Source organism: Emys orbicularis, chromosome 9, assembly GCF_028017835.1.
Source record: "Emys orbicularis isolate rEmyOrb1 chromosome 9, rEmyOrb1.hap1, whole genome shotgun sequence".
Taxonomy (NCBI): Eukaryota; Metazoa; Chordata; order Testudines; family Emydidae; genus Emys; species Emys orbicularis.
Genome location: NC_088691.1, coordinates 27,095,254 through 27,115,560, shown reverse-complemented (window position 1 = coordinate 27,115,560; position 20,307 = coordinate 27,095,254). Strand labels below are relative to the sequence as shown.

General features: G+C 43.3%; 1 protein-coding gene across 1 annotated transcript; it reads right to left on the bottom strand.

Moving 5' to 3' along the window:
• Nucleotides 1-6,647: 6,647 nt before the first annotated feature.
• On the bottom strand, nucleotides 6,648-19,899 carry P2RY10 (P2Y receptor family member 10). The gene is made up of 2 exons (XM_065411133.1): nucleotides 19,869-19,899; nucleotides 6,648-7,672 (listed from the first exon to the last, which is right to left on the bottom strand). Exon 2 carries the CDS (start codon nucleotides 7,626-7,628, stop codon nucleotides 6,648-6,650), a length of 981 nt encoding a protein of 326 aa, XP_065267205.1. The 5' UTR covers nucleotides 7,629-7,672; nucleotides 19,869-19,899.
• Between the last annotated feature and the right edge of the window lie 408 nt (nucleotides 19,900-20,307).

The following is a 20,307-nucleotide window of genomic DNA, read 5'->3' as shown; positions in this document are numbered from 1 at the left end:
AGCTTGTAGGGTGCACTCAGGTCATATTTTCAGAGTTTTTCTCTGCAACAAGGGCTAGAAACTTGCATTTTAAAAAATAAATAAAGCTGAGATTCTCACCAAAATCCTTGACTCCAGTAGCAGCAGCTTGAAGAAAAACACGAAATAGTGTGACACCCATGATAAAATTGTCAGTTGGCAACACTGCAACATTCTCTTACTCTATGTGTACATTGCCTAGCACAACAGGGTTCTGATCTTTTTGGGGAGAGGACCACCACTTACCTCTGAAATACTGGTAGTATTTCACCAGGTACTACTGAAATACTAAAGGGCACATCAGGTGAGGGATTGTGTGTCAAACCTGCAAGGAACAAGCCCTCTCATAAGTAGCCATAAGGCGTAGGTATTTTCTAGGTAAGGCCTGGGTATAAGTTAAGGGAGTAATGTAATGAGCCTAAAAGGCATGTAAGACAAGACAATAGCTTAGCTAAACAAGGCATAAGGCCCAAAAAGCCTTAGCAAAAGCAGCTAACCAGGAGTAACCGTAGATCATAAGATATCACAAGTTAGAAGGCAGGAGTGACTGAAATGCTGACAGGTAACCACAAGCTTACTAGTTTGTACCTGTTTGTGATATTTTATTTTAGGAACATCAACAGATGTCTGACCACAAGAATGCCATGGTAACTAATGATGTATATGCTAATAAGCTTGAGGTAAATGGACTCTTAACCTATGGGAGACGGGCACCCCAACATTAATAGGGTAAGGAAGTACAAATAAGGAAAAAGGGGGAAACTCCTACTGACTATGCATTAGGCACAGTGGCTTCAGCACAACACATGATAAAAGTTGTATTCCGGCCTGTGTGCATTGGGGAAAGGTAATTCTTGGGAGATGCCAGGATGACAGCCACTGGTGATGATGACTAACACTTCGGATCTTTTTTCAAGCGATGGTGTGAGCATATGGATGCTCAGACACACATTCTAAGTTATGTCTATCTACCTTGCTGGGTTGGAGTGTTTGTAGCTTTACTAATTGTGTTAATAACATATTATAAATACAGAAGGTTTTTCTTAAGTGTGAGTGTTGTAACTGTGCACATCAGGGTTTCCAGCTGAACAGAAATTCTAAGAATACTGGGTCTGATCTTGGGACAAGAACCTACCAAACCTCAGAGTTTTAACTGGAAATTCTTAAGTAATCAATACAATTAATACACAATCGATAGATCAAGCAACATGTGCTAATAATCAAAATGTCCATATACATAACACAGATCATTACCTGTTCCTATTGGACATTTTTTCACCCAACAAGCATTCACCAGTGAAGGGGAGTGTCTTATTGCATTGCTGTTGCTGAGCATTCCACACCCTTTGAGAGCCCTGTTGATATGTGATATATTTTTGATCTACGTGAGCAATTCAGAGATCTTGTTACATTACTTGGGCTAGGTGTACACTACCCGCCTGAATCGGCGGGTAGAAATCGATCTCTCGGGGATCGAATTATCGCGTCTCGTCGGGACGCAACAATCGATCCCTGAATCGACGCTCTTACTCCACCAGCGGAGGTGGGAGTAAGCGCCGTCGACGGGGAGCCGCGGAGGTCGATTTTGCCGCCGTCCTCACAGCGGGGTAAGTCAGCTCTGATACGTCGAATTCAGCTACGCTATTCGCGTAGCTGAATTTGCATATCTTAAATCGACACCCCCCCCCTGTAGTGAAGACCTGCCCTTGGATAGTGGCCAGTTCTCCTTCAACCCTGACACTACACTAGTTTTCTCTAGCAGTGGAGTGAAGGTGAAAAGTTCCAGATTTCAACCACCCAAAGTTTAGATGTGATCAGACCCAGGATTTTGGAGTGGGCCCATCTTTGGTTTTCTGAGGGGTCACTGATGAAAGTTAGTTGGCTTTGGAGGGACGGCCATTTGTTTTGGTTTTTTGGTGTATTTGTTGAGGAAACACAAAGCCATCTTAATTGCCATGCACTCACTGGGGAGTCCAGGAGCAAGGATGTAGACGGTCCATGAAAGGAATCCTCACAGAATGGAACATGGCAGATTCCCTGGACTGCTTTCTACTGTCACAATACTATAAGCCTTGCATGGTTCCAGGGAACTGAATATGAAAGCAATTTTCAGATTGCATATGAAGCAAACTTACTGTAAAAGGAGTGGAGGAAGTGACAAGTAAACCTGCTGATGCAACCCACAAGGTCTCACCCATGGGATGTGTGGTTCTAGATCATGTGATTACTATTTCCATTTGTGAACCACCATCTCTCAACCAAGTAGGCAGTAGAAATGCTGAAGTTTGAGCCATACTAACCAAAAGGGTCATGAGGCCTGGGCCTAAGGAGCAAATGAGTTGGGGATGCTGTTTAATGTTGAATAAAACCCCTTTCATTCCTGATTTTTACTTTCAAATTTCAGAGCAAAAGGAAATCAGTGCAAATCTGTAGATGGGACTTTCTAAAAGTGGGAGGGGAGAGAAGTCAGGTGTTTTCCCATGGGGAAAGATATAAGTCTCATGTCATATTCACATATTGGTGTAGACTGTGATATATGACAGGGGTCACTTTTACTTTAGTCTATATAGAGTCAATATATGATCTCTTCCAAGTCCATTATGCAAGCCAAGGAGTGAGGCAGGCAGAGAGAGGAGCAGCAGCTTTGAGAAGAGACTGGTGCACTGGGAGTGCTGTCACAGTGGAAGGGGAGGTTATCCCTTGCAAAGACTACTGAGCTGTTAGCCTTTAGAGCAATGTAGGCCCGTAACCCACAGGAATCAGGGCAGAGAGCACATCAGTTTACAGGTGTTGAGAAAACTTTGTGAGAAAATAGGGGTGGCCTCACTTTTCAACTGCAGATCTATAAAAAGGAAGTGAAAAAAGAAGAGACAACACGTCAGAAGCTATTACTGGGAAGGCTGCTCTCAGACAATGGTGAAAAAAATGGCAAGAGATCTCGAGTCTCACAAACAAGAAGCTTCGTCTTTAGTTCTCCTTCTGGCACTCACAAAGGGCCTTTCGGACAACAGGGCAAGAATAAGAATGGGCAATTTTATTTGCTGCCACAGAAATTGTAACATTAAGAGAAGTCATCAAAATTCTCTGCGGAGCAAATAAAAGCAGACATTCTCCCTAGAGAGATCAGCCTGTAACTTTGTTTTTCTATAGTTTAGCAATCTCCACTTTATTTGAAGTGATGTTGATACATTTTTAAAACCACAATTTGAACGCTGCTGTTTCTGCGGCAACACAGATTCTGATCTTCACTGATTGTCACTCCAAATACAGACCCTTTCACTGCTGAGGCCTTGTCTTCTACTGCTTTAACAATACTGCTGTAGTTACAATAATATAACCCCCACTGGTGTCTATATCAGTATAAAGGTGCTTATACTAGTGTTGCTATTCAGGGGTGTCATTTCCTGTGGAGCGGGGGAGTAGAAGGGAAAGGAGCAGCTTCCCTCCACCGTCAGACTTTTCATAGATCTATATGCTCCACTTCCCCCTCCCTACCCAAAGACTTTGCAGCTTATAACATAACTACATATAGTGTTCTCTACACTGATACAACTCTCACCCCACCCTAGAATTTCTCTGAAATGATGCCCCTGTTGCTATTCCTGTACAAGAAAGGCAATAAGCAATACCAGTAAAAAGCACCTGAAATCCACACTAGGGGTTGCACCCATTTAACTATTCTGGTAGAAAAATCAACTTCCTGATAGAAATACACCTCTACCCCGATATAACGCTGTCCTCGGGAGCCAAAAAAATCTTACCGCGTTATAGGTGAAACCGCGTTATATCGAACTTGCTTTGATCTGCCGGAGTGTGCAGCCCCGCCCCCCCGGAGCGCTGCTTTACCGCGTTATGTCCGAATATGTGTTATATCGGGTCGCGTTATATCGGGGTAGAAGTGTAGTTAAATTGGTATAAAAACTGTGTGTAGACAGTTTAAATGCAGCTAAGGTTGGTAGTAAATCAAATGTGTAGCCCTTTGAAGTCTTTGGCCTATATGACTGAGTGCTGGCCCCAGTTCTATTCTAAGGTCTTAAGTGGGACTTAATTTGTGCATTGGTCCTGAGCTGGTCTTCTCCACAGGGAAGAATTTCACTCAAAGTGAATAGGCTGTTGGAACTCGCCAGCAAAACTGTATTGCAAATAACCAAGGATCGGAAAACACACTGTTGTCTGAGACATTAACACACCTTTGTGAAACTTGTGTTACATTTGCAAATGTGTATTTATTTTTAAAGCATGATTTTGCAAAGAAAAATGGAAGACAAGCTGTTCGAATGTCATTGTGATACCTTAAACATTTGTTTCTCCACCAAACAAAGCGCAAAACAGAAGCTTGAAGGAAATTACACTAAACACTTCCCAATAGCTGACTAAGATATATAAACATTCTCAGAGAAATAATTACAACTATAGGCTGAATCCACATAGGATAGTAAATAGAACAGTTGATAGCACAGGAGAAAAACTTGATTAAAAAAAAAAACTAATAAAAATTGCATTGTACAGGCTTGAATATACACTTAGGCCCCAGTCCTGCAAAGACTTATGCATGTGCTTAAATGTATGTTTCAATTGGAGTACTTGTAATGCATAAAGTTAAGTGTGTGTGTATGTCTTTGGCAAAATACAGGGTCTAGTTAAGGCAATGGGAGTCTTTCCACCGATTTCAGTAGGCATTGCACTGGTTACTTATTGAACAACTTTGTCACTAAGAAGCTAAAGAAGCTAGGACTAATTCCTTTAATTAAAATATATTCCCTTGTTACACTTGTGAACACTGAAATATCCCTTTAAAAACAGCTGCATGTATATAAACTATAACATTTAGCTTTAAAAAATGGTAGTTGAGCTACCTAGCTTATTGTCAATATAATGTAATCATTTGCCATTAAAGATAATACCCAGTGTAATCATTATTTAAACCCAAGCGATATTCCCCAGCCCCCTTAAACCTGGGAAAAATAACAGGAGTACTTGTGGCACCTTAGAGACTAACAAATTTGTTAGTCTCTAAGGTGCCACAAGTACTCCTGTTATTTTTGCGGATACAGACTAACACGGCTGCTACTCTTAAACCTGGGAGACACTAAATGGAAAGGCATTTTTGGCTGAGTCAAAAAGTAATAACATGAAATTCAGGTAGTTACACTTAAGTGTTTCAGCTACTTTTGTTTGTGTTTTATAGCTACACATAAGGCTTACTTTTGCAAGATGTAGATGCTGTTGCTGCTACTTAATGACAATTTTTGTCTTAAAATTCATTCAAAGTGGATAAATCAGTACACACACATCTGACCAAATCAATCCCAGGTATACGACCACTGAAATCAGTGGAGTTACTCTAGGATGAATTTGACCCATTTTTAGTGTGCTAATTTCTGCGTTCTGTGAAATAATACTTTGCAGTTTGCTTGAATGTTTTAATAGCTAATGTATTTATGGGGGGTACACAAATTGAGGTCACCATTAGAGCTGAGGGAATTATTAATAATTTACTCAATTAATTAGGCCTCTCTCTTCTTTTTTTTTTCAACTAGTGGAACGATTGTGGGTAGATCACTCTTTCTGCTAATTTATTTGTTAGTTGAATTTACTAAATCAATCCTTTTACTGCATGGATGAACTGCAAAGCGCTTAACGGAAGAGGGCCATGTGCAGCAAGGAACGAGGGGGCCTGCAGTCCTGATGTGAAGGTCCTGCACCATATAGCACACTTTGACTGTGAGCAGCTGAGGAGGAGGCAGCTGGCAGCAGGTGAAGAACCCACTCTTTGATGTACAGGCCGCACTGTTTGTGGAGGTCAGCTGAAGAACTTAGTCGCCGAGTCCTGACCTCTGTTGTAGCACAGGCTGCTGAGGGCAGGCAGGGGCGGGAGGTGGGAGGAGGATACCCAGACACCTACGTGTGACTAAGGAGAAAATGTTTGAGATGGAAGAAGAGAGGGATATAAAGAAATGGAAGGAGAGAACAAGCAAAGATGGAACGAAAATGTGAAATAGAGATAGAAATGTGTTGTGAATAACACAATATGCTTAGTGCCAACAGCAGGCCCTAGCAGTACAGGATTTTCACTAGCGACACCACAGTGTAGAAAGGGCAACGGTGTCCCTATGGAAATGTGGTCGCCATATTGAATCAAGCTGCAAACCCGAGGAGGCTCCACTTTGTGTCTCTGTGCTTGGTTTTGTTTGTTAATTATTTCCCCTGTTGCGCTGTATTTCTGTTGCAGAAGACCAGTTGCTGAGAGGAGGTCACATTGGGCCTCGGTGTTTGGAGTGTCTTTGGCTTGATCATAGAACCACACAAGTTAGGAAAGAGCTACTAGGCCATTCAGGCCATCTCCCTGCAAAGGCAGCACTGCTCCCTACAGTATTTTCTAGTTCAGGTAGATCAGGTGAGGCACTCCACCAGTTCACTCCAGTCAGGGGTTCTCCAGTCTCAAACACCCATACCATTTGACTGCTGATTTTAAATGAACATTGTTTTCTATATTTCAAAAGACTTTCAGCATCACAAACCCCATCAAGTAAAGCTGCAGGTGTTTCTATTCTACCTATTTGACTACAGAGTTATAGAGCAGTCCAAGATTTCATATGTAATAAGGTTAAAAAAAATGCTCATGGTTTTTATTCCTTAATCGACGAGGCGCTCTCCTTGCTCATCAGGCGACTCCTAATGATTGCGCTGCTGTGTCTTGACAACTGATCCTGAAATTCTGCTGTTGTAAAGAAGTAGAGGATCGGATCCAAACAACAGTCCAGGCTTGCTAGGCTTAAGCAAAAGGGCTGAGAGTAAAGAGTGCTTCGGCGTATGGCGCAGTGTGTAATAACATTCTCTTTCACCATCATGTAGAAGAAGAAGTTTATGTGATACGGTGTGAAACACACAAAGAACACAGCTGCACACATAGAAACCATGCGTAAAGCTCTCCGTTTTTCACTGGCATTTTGCAAAGGCATTTCGTATTTCTGAAGCGACTCTTTTGTTTTCCAGGTACAGTATACAATAATAATTAGAGGGCCCACAAATCCTAAAAGCTCAGCTGTCGTTACCATAATCACAGAAGCTGTCTTACTGTCAATTTTCCTGACTCCAAGATCTGCAAAGCAGAAATTTGAATTGTTGGTTAAGTCAGAGTTTCTCATAATGGGAAATGGTGAGCAAGCAGCCCCAACCACAATCCATACCACAGCACTAATGGTGACGTCATACCTGCGCTTCCAGTCTTTGGCTTTGAATGGATGGAGGAGGAAGTAGTACCTTTGAATACTTATGCAGGTAAGGAAACAAATGCTTGCGTACATGTTGAGATACTTCAGGTAGAAACATAACAAGCAGAGGAATCTCCCAAAAGGCCACGTGTGGTTTATATAATAATATATTCGTAGCGGTAACGAGAGAACATGAGCAAGATCGGCTGCAGCCAAATTAATCATAAAAATGACAGCTTTGTTCTTCTTGCTGATGAAGCGACATAAAACCCATAATGCAGCACTGTTTGCCAGAAGACCAGGAATGAATATTATGGTGTAAGTGGTTGCGTATAGAGAGTTTTTAAATGTTATATTAGGATCAGCACAGTTTTCTGAAGATCCGTTGCTCTGCATCTTGAGTGTGTCTGAGCAATCATTTGGGACTGGATGGAAGATTTCTGTAAAGAGTAAAAAGATAATCATAACATCTAGCTCTTATATAGCATTTTGCATCAGTAGATCATGATCCCCATTTTGCACATTGGGAAACTGAGGCTCAGGGAGGTAAAAGTGACTTTCCTACGGTCTCCTAGCCAGCCACTGGCAGAGTCTGGAATGGAACCCAGATCTCCTGAGTCTCAGTCTAGTGCTCTAGCCACTAAGCCCTGGTGCCTCCCAAAACAATTGCTGTAAAGGCAAAGACAATGCAAGATTGATCAATATTAATATTTGCATCACATGTACTATATGCATTACTTACATTATTACATTTAGTAGAATGTAGAGCCTACAACATGTCCTCTGTAAATCTCCTTCTCACTCTTCAATGCTTTTTCACAAGCAGTAAGATACTTTGGGGGTTATGAAACCTCAAAGACTGTTTCCCTCTATCGAAGGTATGTACCTGGTCCCCATTACCATAGTATCTGAGCACCTTACAGTCAATAATATAGTTATCCTCACAATGCCCTGGTGAGCCAGGGCAGCGCTGTTACCCCCACTTTACAGCTGGGGAAGTGAGGCACAGTAAGACTAAGCAACTTAGCCGGGGTCACACAGGAAGTCTGTTGCAGATCAAAGAATTGAAGTTGCATGTCCCAAGTATCCAGTGCTTAATTTGTAATGAAAGATGTGCCAGAGCTCAAGCAATTTTTTACTGTCATAACTGATGTGGCAAGCCGAGAGGTGCCGGGGCTAGGAACAGTCGAGCCCAGAGGTGCCGGGGCTAGGAACTGCCGAGCCCAGAGGTGCCGGGGCTCAGCCCTGGCACAAATTAAGTACTGCAAGTATCAGTCTAGCGCCCTAACCACTTAATCATTCTTCTCAAAGTGAGCCAGGTCCATGTCACGGAAGCAGTATGGGACCCTGACAAAGTTGTAGCCATCAATGAAGAAGGGATTGATTTCCACCCAGCCTAGAAAAAATCCCTGTCTCTGACAGCCCAGGATAACCTACAGTCTGGGCTAGACAAATGGAATTTACTTTCTTACTGCCCACCAAACACGTTGAGCTACACTTAAAATGTGGTCATCCTGGGTCTCCCCACCACCCCAACACAAACCTGGGCCATCATTTTTAATTGAGCAGTTTAATTTTGAGGTGATATTTTCCTTTTTCAGACTCTCCTTTGATTCAAACTGCAGACTGATCAGGGTGGGGTGAGGAACTTCCAATTAAACTGTTAAATTAGGTGTACTTTTCCTTCTTTAAACCAGACTAGGATTTCTCCTCAGAGGGGGTAATACAGGCAAGAAAAGTTCGGTTTGGGGATATTCCTGTACTCAAAATCCTGGGTGAGCTTGATTTACCAGTTCACCCAATGTAAGGGTAAAAATGAAGACTGGGTTCCTGTTTTCATGTAAATGTCACACAGTGGCTGAAGAAAGGGATGAGATTCCCAGCTGCTTTTCTACATTCCTTCCATGGCTCCACTCAGGGAAGTCCCTGGCAGCAGGATTTTATTGTCTCCCTTTTGCCAGGGAGTGAGGAGCACCAGAGGCACAGAGCCAGTATGAAAGCACAGACTTTCTGCATGGCAGTTGCAGGCCTTCTGCTGATTCCCATTCCCCTATGATCCACGAGAATCCATTGGATCTTCTAGGTATAGAGGTGGGCATCCCAATGGAATGATGGTGGAGGGATTCTGTGAGGAAATTTTCTCCACTTTAGTTCCCTGCAGGGAGTTTTACTGTGAGGATATAGCATTGGGGATACTGATTCACTGCAGATGACTCATTTTCTGCAAAGTACCACCTACAGGAGGCATCTGCCAGCAAAAGTGTCTCTGTAAGTAGATGCTGGCCTGGTAACTTGTAGCATGTTACTCATACATGACTAAGAAGCATATGGTCTACTACAGGGTATGGTCCAAATTCACCACTGGTGTAATCATTGGCCTGCTTATGCTAACAGTGTCTATGACCACCCATTTTCTATGCCAGCAGGCCCTGGGAGCAGCAGTTGTTGCTCACTCTCTTTTTTGCCCTTCGTTTGAAAAGCCCTCTGGCTTTTCTTTTCTCCTTAAAGAGTAACCCAGCAACGGACTAACGCCATATAGCACTGACAGCCACCCACCTACACCCCACCCAAGAAACACTCTGAAATGGCTGACTGAGATCAGTGGGAGTTAGGCCTTTTTTGAAAATACCACTAACCTCTGTGTCTTTAGGCATCTAAATACCTTTAGCAATCTGGCCCATGGACTGCTGTTCTTACATGAATTTCAATTCCATTGACCTGAAATTAAATCAAAATGGGATATTTCTGTTTCAGTCCCTTTGCATGCAGATGCCCCTAGGTGCAGTTAGCCTTTATTAGATTTTATGTAATAACTAAGGAATTAGAGTTCATAAGCACTTTTGATGTAATCAAGCACAGCCTTCTGGCTCACCAGTGAGACCACTCCTACTGCAGGTCTTACAAGAACCCATGTATTAAATAAGCATTTGAGATAACATATTATCATCCCTGCTTCAGTAAAGCATTGTCTGCACACAAGTGATTTCCAGCAACGCAGCCTTCATTTTCTAATGGCAAAATATACCTTCTTACAAGCATTCCAGACATGAGGAAATACCTATCCCTCAAAGGTTTTCTCACTGTTTGAGTTGCTTCTTGGCTGTGTAGAATCATGTTTTCTCAGAGAAAAGATATAGGTGCAGAATGATGCAGGTCTAGCATTGCGGATGGTTAGAGAATAACGGAATTTTTGTGCCATAGTTTTCATCTCGTCCTATAATCTGTTCTTTAATTGGCCACAAGGTGTCAGATTTAGACAATGTTTCATTTCTTTTTGCCTTTTCTTTAGAGAGAGATTTCTAACCCTGCTAAGAGAAAATAAGGTGTTGAAATACATGCTATGGTGTTGAGGGCCACATAGACACCTAGATAGATATGGTATGATTATTTTTAAATTATGTTTTATGGTTTTGTGTGTCTTGATGTCTTCTGGGATTATCTCAAATTGAAAAGCTTGTGTTCTGATTTTAGACAATTGATAGCAGAATAATTTCAGAGAAAAATCCCCTAACTTCTTGATGTTATAGTTAGGGGAAAGTCCTGATTTAGGGAAATTAAACAAAGATAGCTGTTCAGAATCATTGTGGGCACAGCCACATGGTTACAAAAATACCCTTAAAATGTGGTTGACAAAAAATAAAAATTAAACATCTGTATTAAATTAGCAATTGAATGATGGGCCTGTAAAAGGCTCTTTATTGATTTCAGTGGGCTCTGGGTCAGGCTCTATATGATGAAATATGGACTAAAGAGTGTGAAATGATTGGGAGTGCAAAATTATGGGTAACATTTATATAATAACAATGCTCAAGTATAGAGCATTCTCACCCACCAATTCACTAGGCTTGCCAATAATTAATCACTTTATTTAAAACATGATAAAACTATCCCCTAAGCTAAAATACAGAAGGATCCTGCTCAACACCTGGCAGGACTGGACCCTTACTGCAAAGCTACTGACAAAGCAAGGGCACCAAAAGCATGTTGCATAGCACAGGTGGCAAGCTAACATATTCCATTCAATTATCTTTTTGCCCGTATAGTGAAGACATATCACAGTAGTTTGGAAGTCACAAATGGACAGTGAAAGCCTCTGCGAAAACAAATTCCTACTGGATCATTTTCTTCAGAACATGCCATTTCAATAAAACCAATAATGAATAAATACAATATTGATGTTTGCTTAATTGATTTGCATTTGTAAGACTGTGGTAACAAGGAAAGAAACGGTCTGTACTGGTGCACACTATTACTTGGTTACTTGTAGATGGAAGTCTGCAAAATATTATTTCCATGGCAATATAAAGAAAGGAATGCTCAAACTGAGACCAACAAGTGTAGGACTGTCATTCCTTGGCCCTACTGTTTTTTTTGTTGTGCCCATCAAGTGGTGACCAGACACTATAACTGGTTTAACTATGTTGCAAAATCCTCCCTCTAGAATCGCTCCTCTCTGAGTGTTCCTGTATCTTGCACGTTGCTGGAGTCACAATGAAAACTGAAACCCTCATAGTCAGCAGTGAAAAGCTCTACAGTTGAATCAAAAGGGAGGCTTTCCTGGCTGAATGCTGCTCACAGCTTCTTAGCTATGATAAATACGTATGTCTTACAGAGTTGTGATGCATGGCTAGAAAGGGTTAAACAGCTTGCAGGCTGAATGACCCAAAGCTCACCTTTAAAGTCATGTTAGAAAGGTATGCAAATGATAATTAGGGCCATTCATGCTAAATAGGCTAGAACTTTGAAATGCAAACCTATATTGTTAGAAATAATACTAATTGTGTGTATCTTAGATATTACCCGTAAACAGACAGTTCCTGCCTGTCACTATAACTATTGATTCAGAGATCAAAAGGGAATATTAATATTTGGATAAATCTTGGGCAAAATGATGTCATTGTCGATATGTCTCTTTGAAGTTTGTAATAGACTGCCTAATGGATAAATTGCCCTATGTTAATTTGTGTAATGAATTACTGGTGGTGTTTAGAAAGCAAAAGGTTATATCAAAAGCCTATCGTTTAACCAGGACTGTGTGGTCAAGTGGATGCTAGAACACTGTATAAAAAGATCCTTGGATCCTGATTCTGTCATCTCAGATCTGCTTAAGCTTCATCAGGGGAAGTTTGAGTCGCAAGACTGAGGTCCCAGTTATGCTAGTACGCCCTGAATATGATATTTGGACATTGGACTATAACCTATGAACTATTTCTGAAAGAACTCTTTGCAACTACAAAGCTCACCATCTCTGCTATGAATCTGAACCTCAATGAATTGAACTCATGTCTGTAGGTATATTGAGCTTTTAATCATACTCTCTATAAATTTTAGTTTAGTTAATAAGAATTGGCTGTAGCGTGTATTTGGGTAAGATCTGAAACATTCAATAATGTGTCTGATCCTTTGGGATTGGTAGAACCTTTTCTTTTATATGATGACATAAGATTTACAGAAATTTTCATCATATTTGACAGGGGTTGGATGAAGGCCTGAGGCTGGATCACTTTAAGGGAACTGTGTTGTTTGGACTTCTGAGTAACCAGTAAGGTAATAAAGAAGCTGTTTTATGCTGGCTTGGTAAATCTAGTATTGGAATGTCCACCAGCTTTATGGGGATTGTCTGCCCCATTCTTTGCAGTTCACCCTAATTGAGTGACCACAGCTGGCTGCCCACTAGGACCCTGGTCACAAGTGTCAATATGAATCAAATGTCCACTAATGTATTCCATTATTCCACTACGCAGTGTAGTTGTAGCAGTGTTGGTCCCAGGAAATTAGGGAGACTAATAACTCATAGACTTTAATGCCAGAAGGGACCCACAGTATGGGGAGGAGGTGAGCAGCCCTCAGTGGTGAAGGAACAGGTTAAGGACTATTTAGAAAAGCTGGACATACACAAGTCCATGGGGTGGATGCAATGCATCCGAGGGTGCTGAGGGAGTTGGCTGATGTTATTGCAGAGCCATTGGCCATTATCTTTGAAAACTCGTGGCAATAGGGGGAGGTCCTGGACGATTGGAAGAAGGCAAATATAGTGCCCATCTTTAAAAAAGGAAAAAGGAACATGGCCCTCAAGGAATCCATTTTGAAGCACTTGGAGGAGAGGAAGGTGATCAGGAACAGTCAACATGGATTCACCAAGGGCAAGTCTTGCCTGACCAACCTGATTGCTTTCTATGATGAGATAACTGGCTCTGTGGATATGGGGAAAGTGGTGGACATGATATACCTTGACTTTAGCAAAGCTTTTGATACGGTCTCCCACAGTATTCTTGCCAGCAAATTAAAGATGAATGGATTGGATGAATGAACTATAAGGTGGATAGAAAGCTGGCTAGATCATCAGGTTCAACGGCTAGTGATCAATGGCTCAATGTCTAGTTGGCAGCCAGTATCAAGCGGAGTGCCCCAGGGGTCGGTCCTGAGGCCGGTTTTGTTCAACATCTTCATTAACGATCTGGATGATGGGATGGATTGCACCCTCAGCAAGTTTGCGGATGACACTAAGCTGGGGAGAGAGGCAGATAAGCTGGAGGGTAGGGATAGGGTCCAGAGTGACGTAGACAAATTGGAAGATTGGGCCAAAAGAAATCTGATGAGGTTCAACAAGGACAAGTGCAGAGTCCTGCACTTAGGACGGAAGAATTCTATGCACTGCTACAGACTGGGGACTGATTGCCTAAGTGGCAGTTCTGCAGAAAAGGGCCTGGGGATTACAGTGGACAAGGAGCTGGATATGAGTCAGCAGTGTGCCCTTGTTGCCAAGAAGGCTAACGGCATATTGGGATGCATTAGTAGGAGCATTGCCAGCAGATCGAGGGAAGTGATCATTCCCCTCTATTCAGCACTGGTGAGGCCACATCTGGAGTATTGCATCCAGTTTTGGGCCCCCCAGTACAGAAAGGATGTGGACAAATTGGAGAGAGTCCAGCAGAGGGCAACGAAAATGATTAGGGGGCTAGGGCACATGAAGGGAGGCTGAGGGAACTGGGGTTATTTAGTCTGCAGAAGAGAAGAGTGAAGGGGGATTTGATAGCAGTCTTCAACTACCTGAAAGGGAGTTCCAAAGAGGATGGAGCTTGGCTGTTCTCAGTGGTGGCAGATGACAGAACAAGGAGCAATGGTCCCAAGTTGCACTGCGGGAGGTTTAGGTTGGATATTAGGAAAAACTATTTCACTAGGTGGGTGGTGAAGCACTGGAATGAGTTACCTAGGGAGGTGGTGGGTTGATTTAGTTGGTGTTGGTCTTGCTTTGAGCAGGGGGTTGGACTAGATCAGGGGTAGGCAACCTATGGCACGCGTGCCAAAGACGGCACACAAGCTGATTTTCAGTGGCACTCACACTGCCCGGGTCCTGGCCACCGGTCCGGGGGGCTCTGCATTTTAATTTAATTTTAAATGACGCTTCTTAAACATTTTAAAAACCTTATTTACTTTACATACAACAATAGTTTAGTTGTATATTATAGACTTATAGAAAGAGACCTTCTAAAAACGTTAAAATGTATTACTGGCACGTGAAACCTTAAATTAGAGTGAATAAACAAAGACTCGGCACACCACTTCTGAAAGGTTGCCAACTCCTGGACTAGATGATCTCCTGAGGTCTCTTCCAACCCTAATCTTCTATGATCATGATCATCTAGTCTGGCCTCCTGCACATTGCAGGCCATAGAACTCACCCACCCACTCCTGTAATAGACCTATAAGCTCTGGCTGAGTTACTGAAGTCCTCAAATCATGATTTAAAGACTTCAACTTACAGAGAATCCACCATCTACACTAGTTTAAACCTGCAAGTGTCCCATGCTCCATGTTGCAGTAAAAGGTAAACTCCACCCCAGGGTCTCTGCCAATCTGACTCCGGAGGAAAATTCCTTCCCAGCCCTGAATATGGAGATCAGTTGGACCCTGAGCATTTCAGCAAGCTCCACCAGCCAGTCACCTGGGAAAGAATTGTCTGTAATAACTCAGAGCCCTTGTGATGTTTCCCTGGTTCCAAATAACTCTGGACCAGTGATCTGCTAGGTCACTCCAATCCTCGACTCTGGGAGCCAGCCTTACCCTGCTCTGCTTTGAGAATCCCCACTCCTGGGTTGTTCACGCACAGCCTCTAGCATGTAAGCTGCTTGGATTGTGCAACCAAATGACACTAGCCAATATATCCAGTCCCAGACACAACCTTAGGAACCTCCATCTTGCAGTGTCCAGTTATGCCCACTGGACACTGCAAGCTTATATGAGTTCATCAATTTAACAAAGAAATTGATATGTACCAGGCTTGTTATCCCAAGGGGAGTCTCTGACACACTTCAAACCAAACGCACTGCTTCAGGTAGAATAAACAAACAAATTTATTAACTACAAAAGATAGATTTTAAGTGAAAGTCAGGTTTGGTCAATGAAATGAAAGCAAAACGCCTTCTAAGCTGATCTTAACACTTTCAGTGCCCTTACAAACTTAGATGCTTCTCACCACAGGCTGGCTGGTTGCCTTTCAGCCAGGCACTCCCCTTTGATCAGCGCTTCAGTTGCTTGGTGGTGGTGATGTAGATGGGGGTAGAAGAGAGAGAGAGAGCATGGCAAATGTCTCTCCCTTTTATCATGTCCTTTCTTCCCTCTTGGCTTTGCCCCCCCCTTCAGAGTCAGGTGAGCATTACCTCATTGTAGTCCCAAACTGACCAAGAGAAGGGGGGGGTGACTCACTCGAGAGTCCAACAGATCCTTTGTTGCTGCCTAGGTCAGTGTACTTTGTTCCTGTGAGGCTGGGCTGGGTTTGTCCCATACATGCCCTGATGAGGTGTGAACTGCCCCTCTGCTCTTGGAGAGTTTGCCTGTGCTTGTTTTAAGCCATGAGGACACATTTTCAGCCTCATAACAATATATATGAAATTACAACCGATAAGATTACTATAACAACAATCCTCAGTGCATCATGAGCCTTCCGAAGACACCCGACATGACAAACTTTGCATTGGATACCACATAATCATATTATAAGGATGAACATGGGAGTACATGGTGTTCCCCCAAGGTACAGAGCGTCACAGCCCTCCCCATCTAGTTTCCCATCACTGGATGTTGGAGGATATTTGCTACTAGCAGTCACAGACCGGCTACATACCATTGTAGGCAGTGTCATCATACCAACCCCCTCAATAAACTTATCAAGATCAGTCTTGGAGCCAGTTAGGTTTTTACCCCCATTGTTAAGGGACTACTCCTACCTTGTTTGGTCCCTTACAATATGTGCAAACTACTTATGCTAAACAATCTGATCCACTTGGCATTTTGCTGTGACACAAGGAGTACCTTTCCCAGACCTGGAGAAGAGCTTTGTGTAGTTCGAAAACTTGTCTCTTTCGTCAACAGAACTTGGTCCAATAAAAGATATTTCCTCATCAATCCTGTATCTCCAATATTCCACTGGTCACTCATACTGATAGGGAAAAGTTTGTGCTACTGTCCCCTCAGCACCAATTCAAGTGCACACACCTTCCCAGATACCTTGCCATAACACTTCTACCCTGCTGGGACAAATTCATCATTGGTATGAAGTGGAGTTACACCAGGGATGAATTTGGCCCATTTGCTCTGACAGGATTAAAGCTCTGAGCACCATCCATTGGGCCACATTTCGACAATAGCCTTTATGCCAGTCAGGGCCGGTTCTAGGCACCAGCAAAGCAAGCAGTTGCTTGGGGCGGCAAATTTGCAGGGGCACAAGAATCCAGCATGGGAGCTGAGAACAAACAGGAGGCCCTGGGAGCTGTAGTTCCTTTGCTGGCTCCCTGCCTATAGAGCCAGCCCTGGAGCAGGGAAAGAACTACATTTCCCAGCATTCCCTTGGCCGCAATTAACAGGAAAGGGAAGGGGCAAGAGTGTGGAACTGAAACCTCATGCTGCAGCTTGCTGTGAATGGTAGGGACCGAGCCAGCTCTAGGATTTTTGCTGCCCCCCCACCCCAGCCCTGGGCTCCCCCCGCACCCCTGTGTTGCCCCAGCCCTGGACTCTCCCCTGCCCACACCCCCTGCTGCCCCAGCTCTGGCCCCCACCTGCACCCCCCTGCTGCCCCAGCCCTGGGCTCTCCCCCCACCCGCATCTCCTGCCACCCCAGCCCTGGGCTCTTCTCCCCCCCACACACCTGCACCCCCTGCCGCCCCAGCTCTGGCCCCCACCTGCACCTCCTGCCACCCCAGCCCTGGGCTCTTTCCACCACCCCCCCCGCACCCACACCTCTTGCCGCCTCAGCTCTGGCCCCCACCTGCACCTCCTGCCGCCCCAGCCCTGGGCTCCCCCCCCCCCCCACCTCCTGCCGCCCCAGCCCTGGGCTCTCCCCCAAAGAAAGAATTGGGTGGACTAAATGGACAGTGCACCTCTCTATCTGAAGCCTAGCAAGGGAGGTACGTGGATCCCACTAGAATTTAAAATGAAAAGTAAGGGAGGGGAGGCTCTGGACCTGGGCAGCTTTAGATACAGTACCAGGCACGTAGGAGGATTTACACTTCTGAGCCATGGAAGCAGAAATTGACTTTTCCTTTCCAGATTTAGCTAATATTCAGAAAGGGAATCTAGCACCTGCCTTCCAGATTTGAACACCCTCAAAATTCAGGAGTGCTCAAGCTCAATTTGTACAGCTGTTACTTCATTTCTCCCAAATCAAATATACTGATCCACTGTAACTTGCTGTAGAAAAAGTAGAATAAATTGAGCAAGAAATGCTTCCCAGTGGTTATTAGGACTGGAATTGCTATTTTCAACAGCCATTGCTTTTTTTTTTTTTTAGTTTTAGTTTTGGTTTTATTTGTTTAAAAGGAAGACAGTGATATTGCATTGGCAAATTCCCCATATAAACAAAGAATGGAACAAAAGAATAATAAAGGCACCTCAACTTTTTCTCATTTATGTAGGACAGTCTTATAATATACATCCAGATATCCTTCAATCACACAAGCTGAAAATTGTTCCACTTTACTGCAGTTCTGTAACCATATGGGAACCAATCCTGTCTGTGTTCTGTGCACATCCAAAATTCCTGCTGAATGACCTGCCCTGGGAGCGAGTTACCAGTGACCCAGGGCTGGGGCGGCAGGAGGGTGCAGTTGGGGGCAGGGAGAGAGAGAGCCCAGGGCTGGCGGGGGGGGGGGGGCAGCCAAAAATTTTTTTCCTTGGGACAGCAAAAAACCTAGAACCGGCCCTGATGCCAGTGAGTCTCAACCTATTTATTATTGTGGGCCGCATACGTGGCCCACAATGTGTTATGTGGGCCACATCCAATACTACCAGTATGGCCCTGAGGATTTCACATGGGCCTAGGGTGACCAGACAGCAAGTATGAAAAATCAGGACGGGGGTAGGGGGTAATAGGAGCCTATATAAGAAAAAGACCCCAAAATTGGGACTGTCCCTATAAAATCAAGACATCTGGTCACCCTACATGGGCGCAGCTCTGAGCCGATTGGGCCGCAGGTTGAGAACCACTGCTTTATGCCTTTTAAAAAGAAAAACCCAACATCCTTATTTCATATGCTAAAATCTCATGTGAAAGCTAAAGGTCTCTCCCACTTGAGTCTGTGGCAAGACTGGCTTTGCATGCTAACTGATTCACCAAAAGAGGAATTCCCTTTTCATTTACTTAGCTTTGGAACCCAGTGTGCTGCTGAGTTTTGTCTGTAGTTACCTTCAGGATGCACAAACTTAGTCACCAGCCACCTGACAGGGGATTGCACTATTAAATTCCCTCCGATCTCTAGCTACCTGTTTGAGCGATTGCCAGAGTATTAAGGAGTCTTAAGTAAAGAAGCTTTAGAAAGCGTGATTTAAATGCATCCATCAGAGATCAAGCTATGTCTAATCCAGTTTAATAATTGCAATCCTAATCCATGCTGCAGTTTTCATATCAGTGGCAATTGCCTGATAGTCTCTGAGAACATTGAGTCCCACCCTTTAGACTTTTGTCACATTGTGTTTTCCATCACCCAGCTCAAAGGAATATTATCATTCTGCTCTCACAATTTAATTACAAAGCATCATAGATTACATATAAACAACAGCTAGAACAAGGAATCTTTTGATTCTAATAAAAATCCTTTGCTAGATGAAATAGCGGTGTGCTGGAATTTCCGTTACCATCAAATACAATTTAAAAATAAAAGATTTGTACTGATTTTGACTCAGAAATTACACCACAGAACAAAATGACCTCTTGTAACAACATTTGATAGTAATTAAGATACTATTAATTGCAAGAGCATAAAATTTCACTCTCTCAGGCACCAGTGGTTTATTACAGCTACTACTTTAGCTCTTCCAAGCTTGCAAAAATTTGGCGGGCAAACAGATCAAATCATCATACTGCTTTTGCCTGTGCTTCTACAATCTCTGTCTGTATCTTTATCTTGATGGAAAAGCTATCTTGAGAAAACACTCATTGCAAATTTTTTTTACAATATAAAGTTAGTAAAACAAAGAGCGCTACAACAAGCTTATCTCATTGTAATTTTCCTGCATTGACAATGGAATGGCCACAATGAAAAGCACAAGAAAAGCATTATTTTAATGTAGCATATTCCAACAGCGCAGGTTCATTAGTTTTTGCTTTAATACATGGAGTCAGAGCTTGAAAAACAGCCTTACCTTATTGCCCAGCAATCCTGCTGATAACTGTGGACTTGTGCAGCTAGAAGAGGAAGTAAAATGTGAAAGCTTGTTTATGTCTCAGAAAGCAACCTGAATGACGCCACTGACTGGTTAAAATAAGGTTAGACTGTGACCGCATCCAATGCTGCTGTAACAAACTTCACTGAGCACACGTTAGGACTGGTGTACACAACTCGGACTATATACGTGCTTGAAATCAGGACGCATTAGTCTCACGTACATTGTGGTAAACCCTGCAAAGTGCTTATCACCTTAGTAGCACTCACAACTCTCATTGCGATCCATTCCCATTAACTTCTACACTATTCCATTAGCTCTCATGGGCTCTCTCTCCAGGACTGGTCCCCTGCAGCCTCCCAATGTCGCCCTTCCTCCCACAAGAGCCAGGCTGCCACGGGAGACCAGGCAGAGCTAT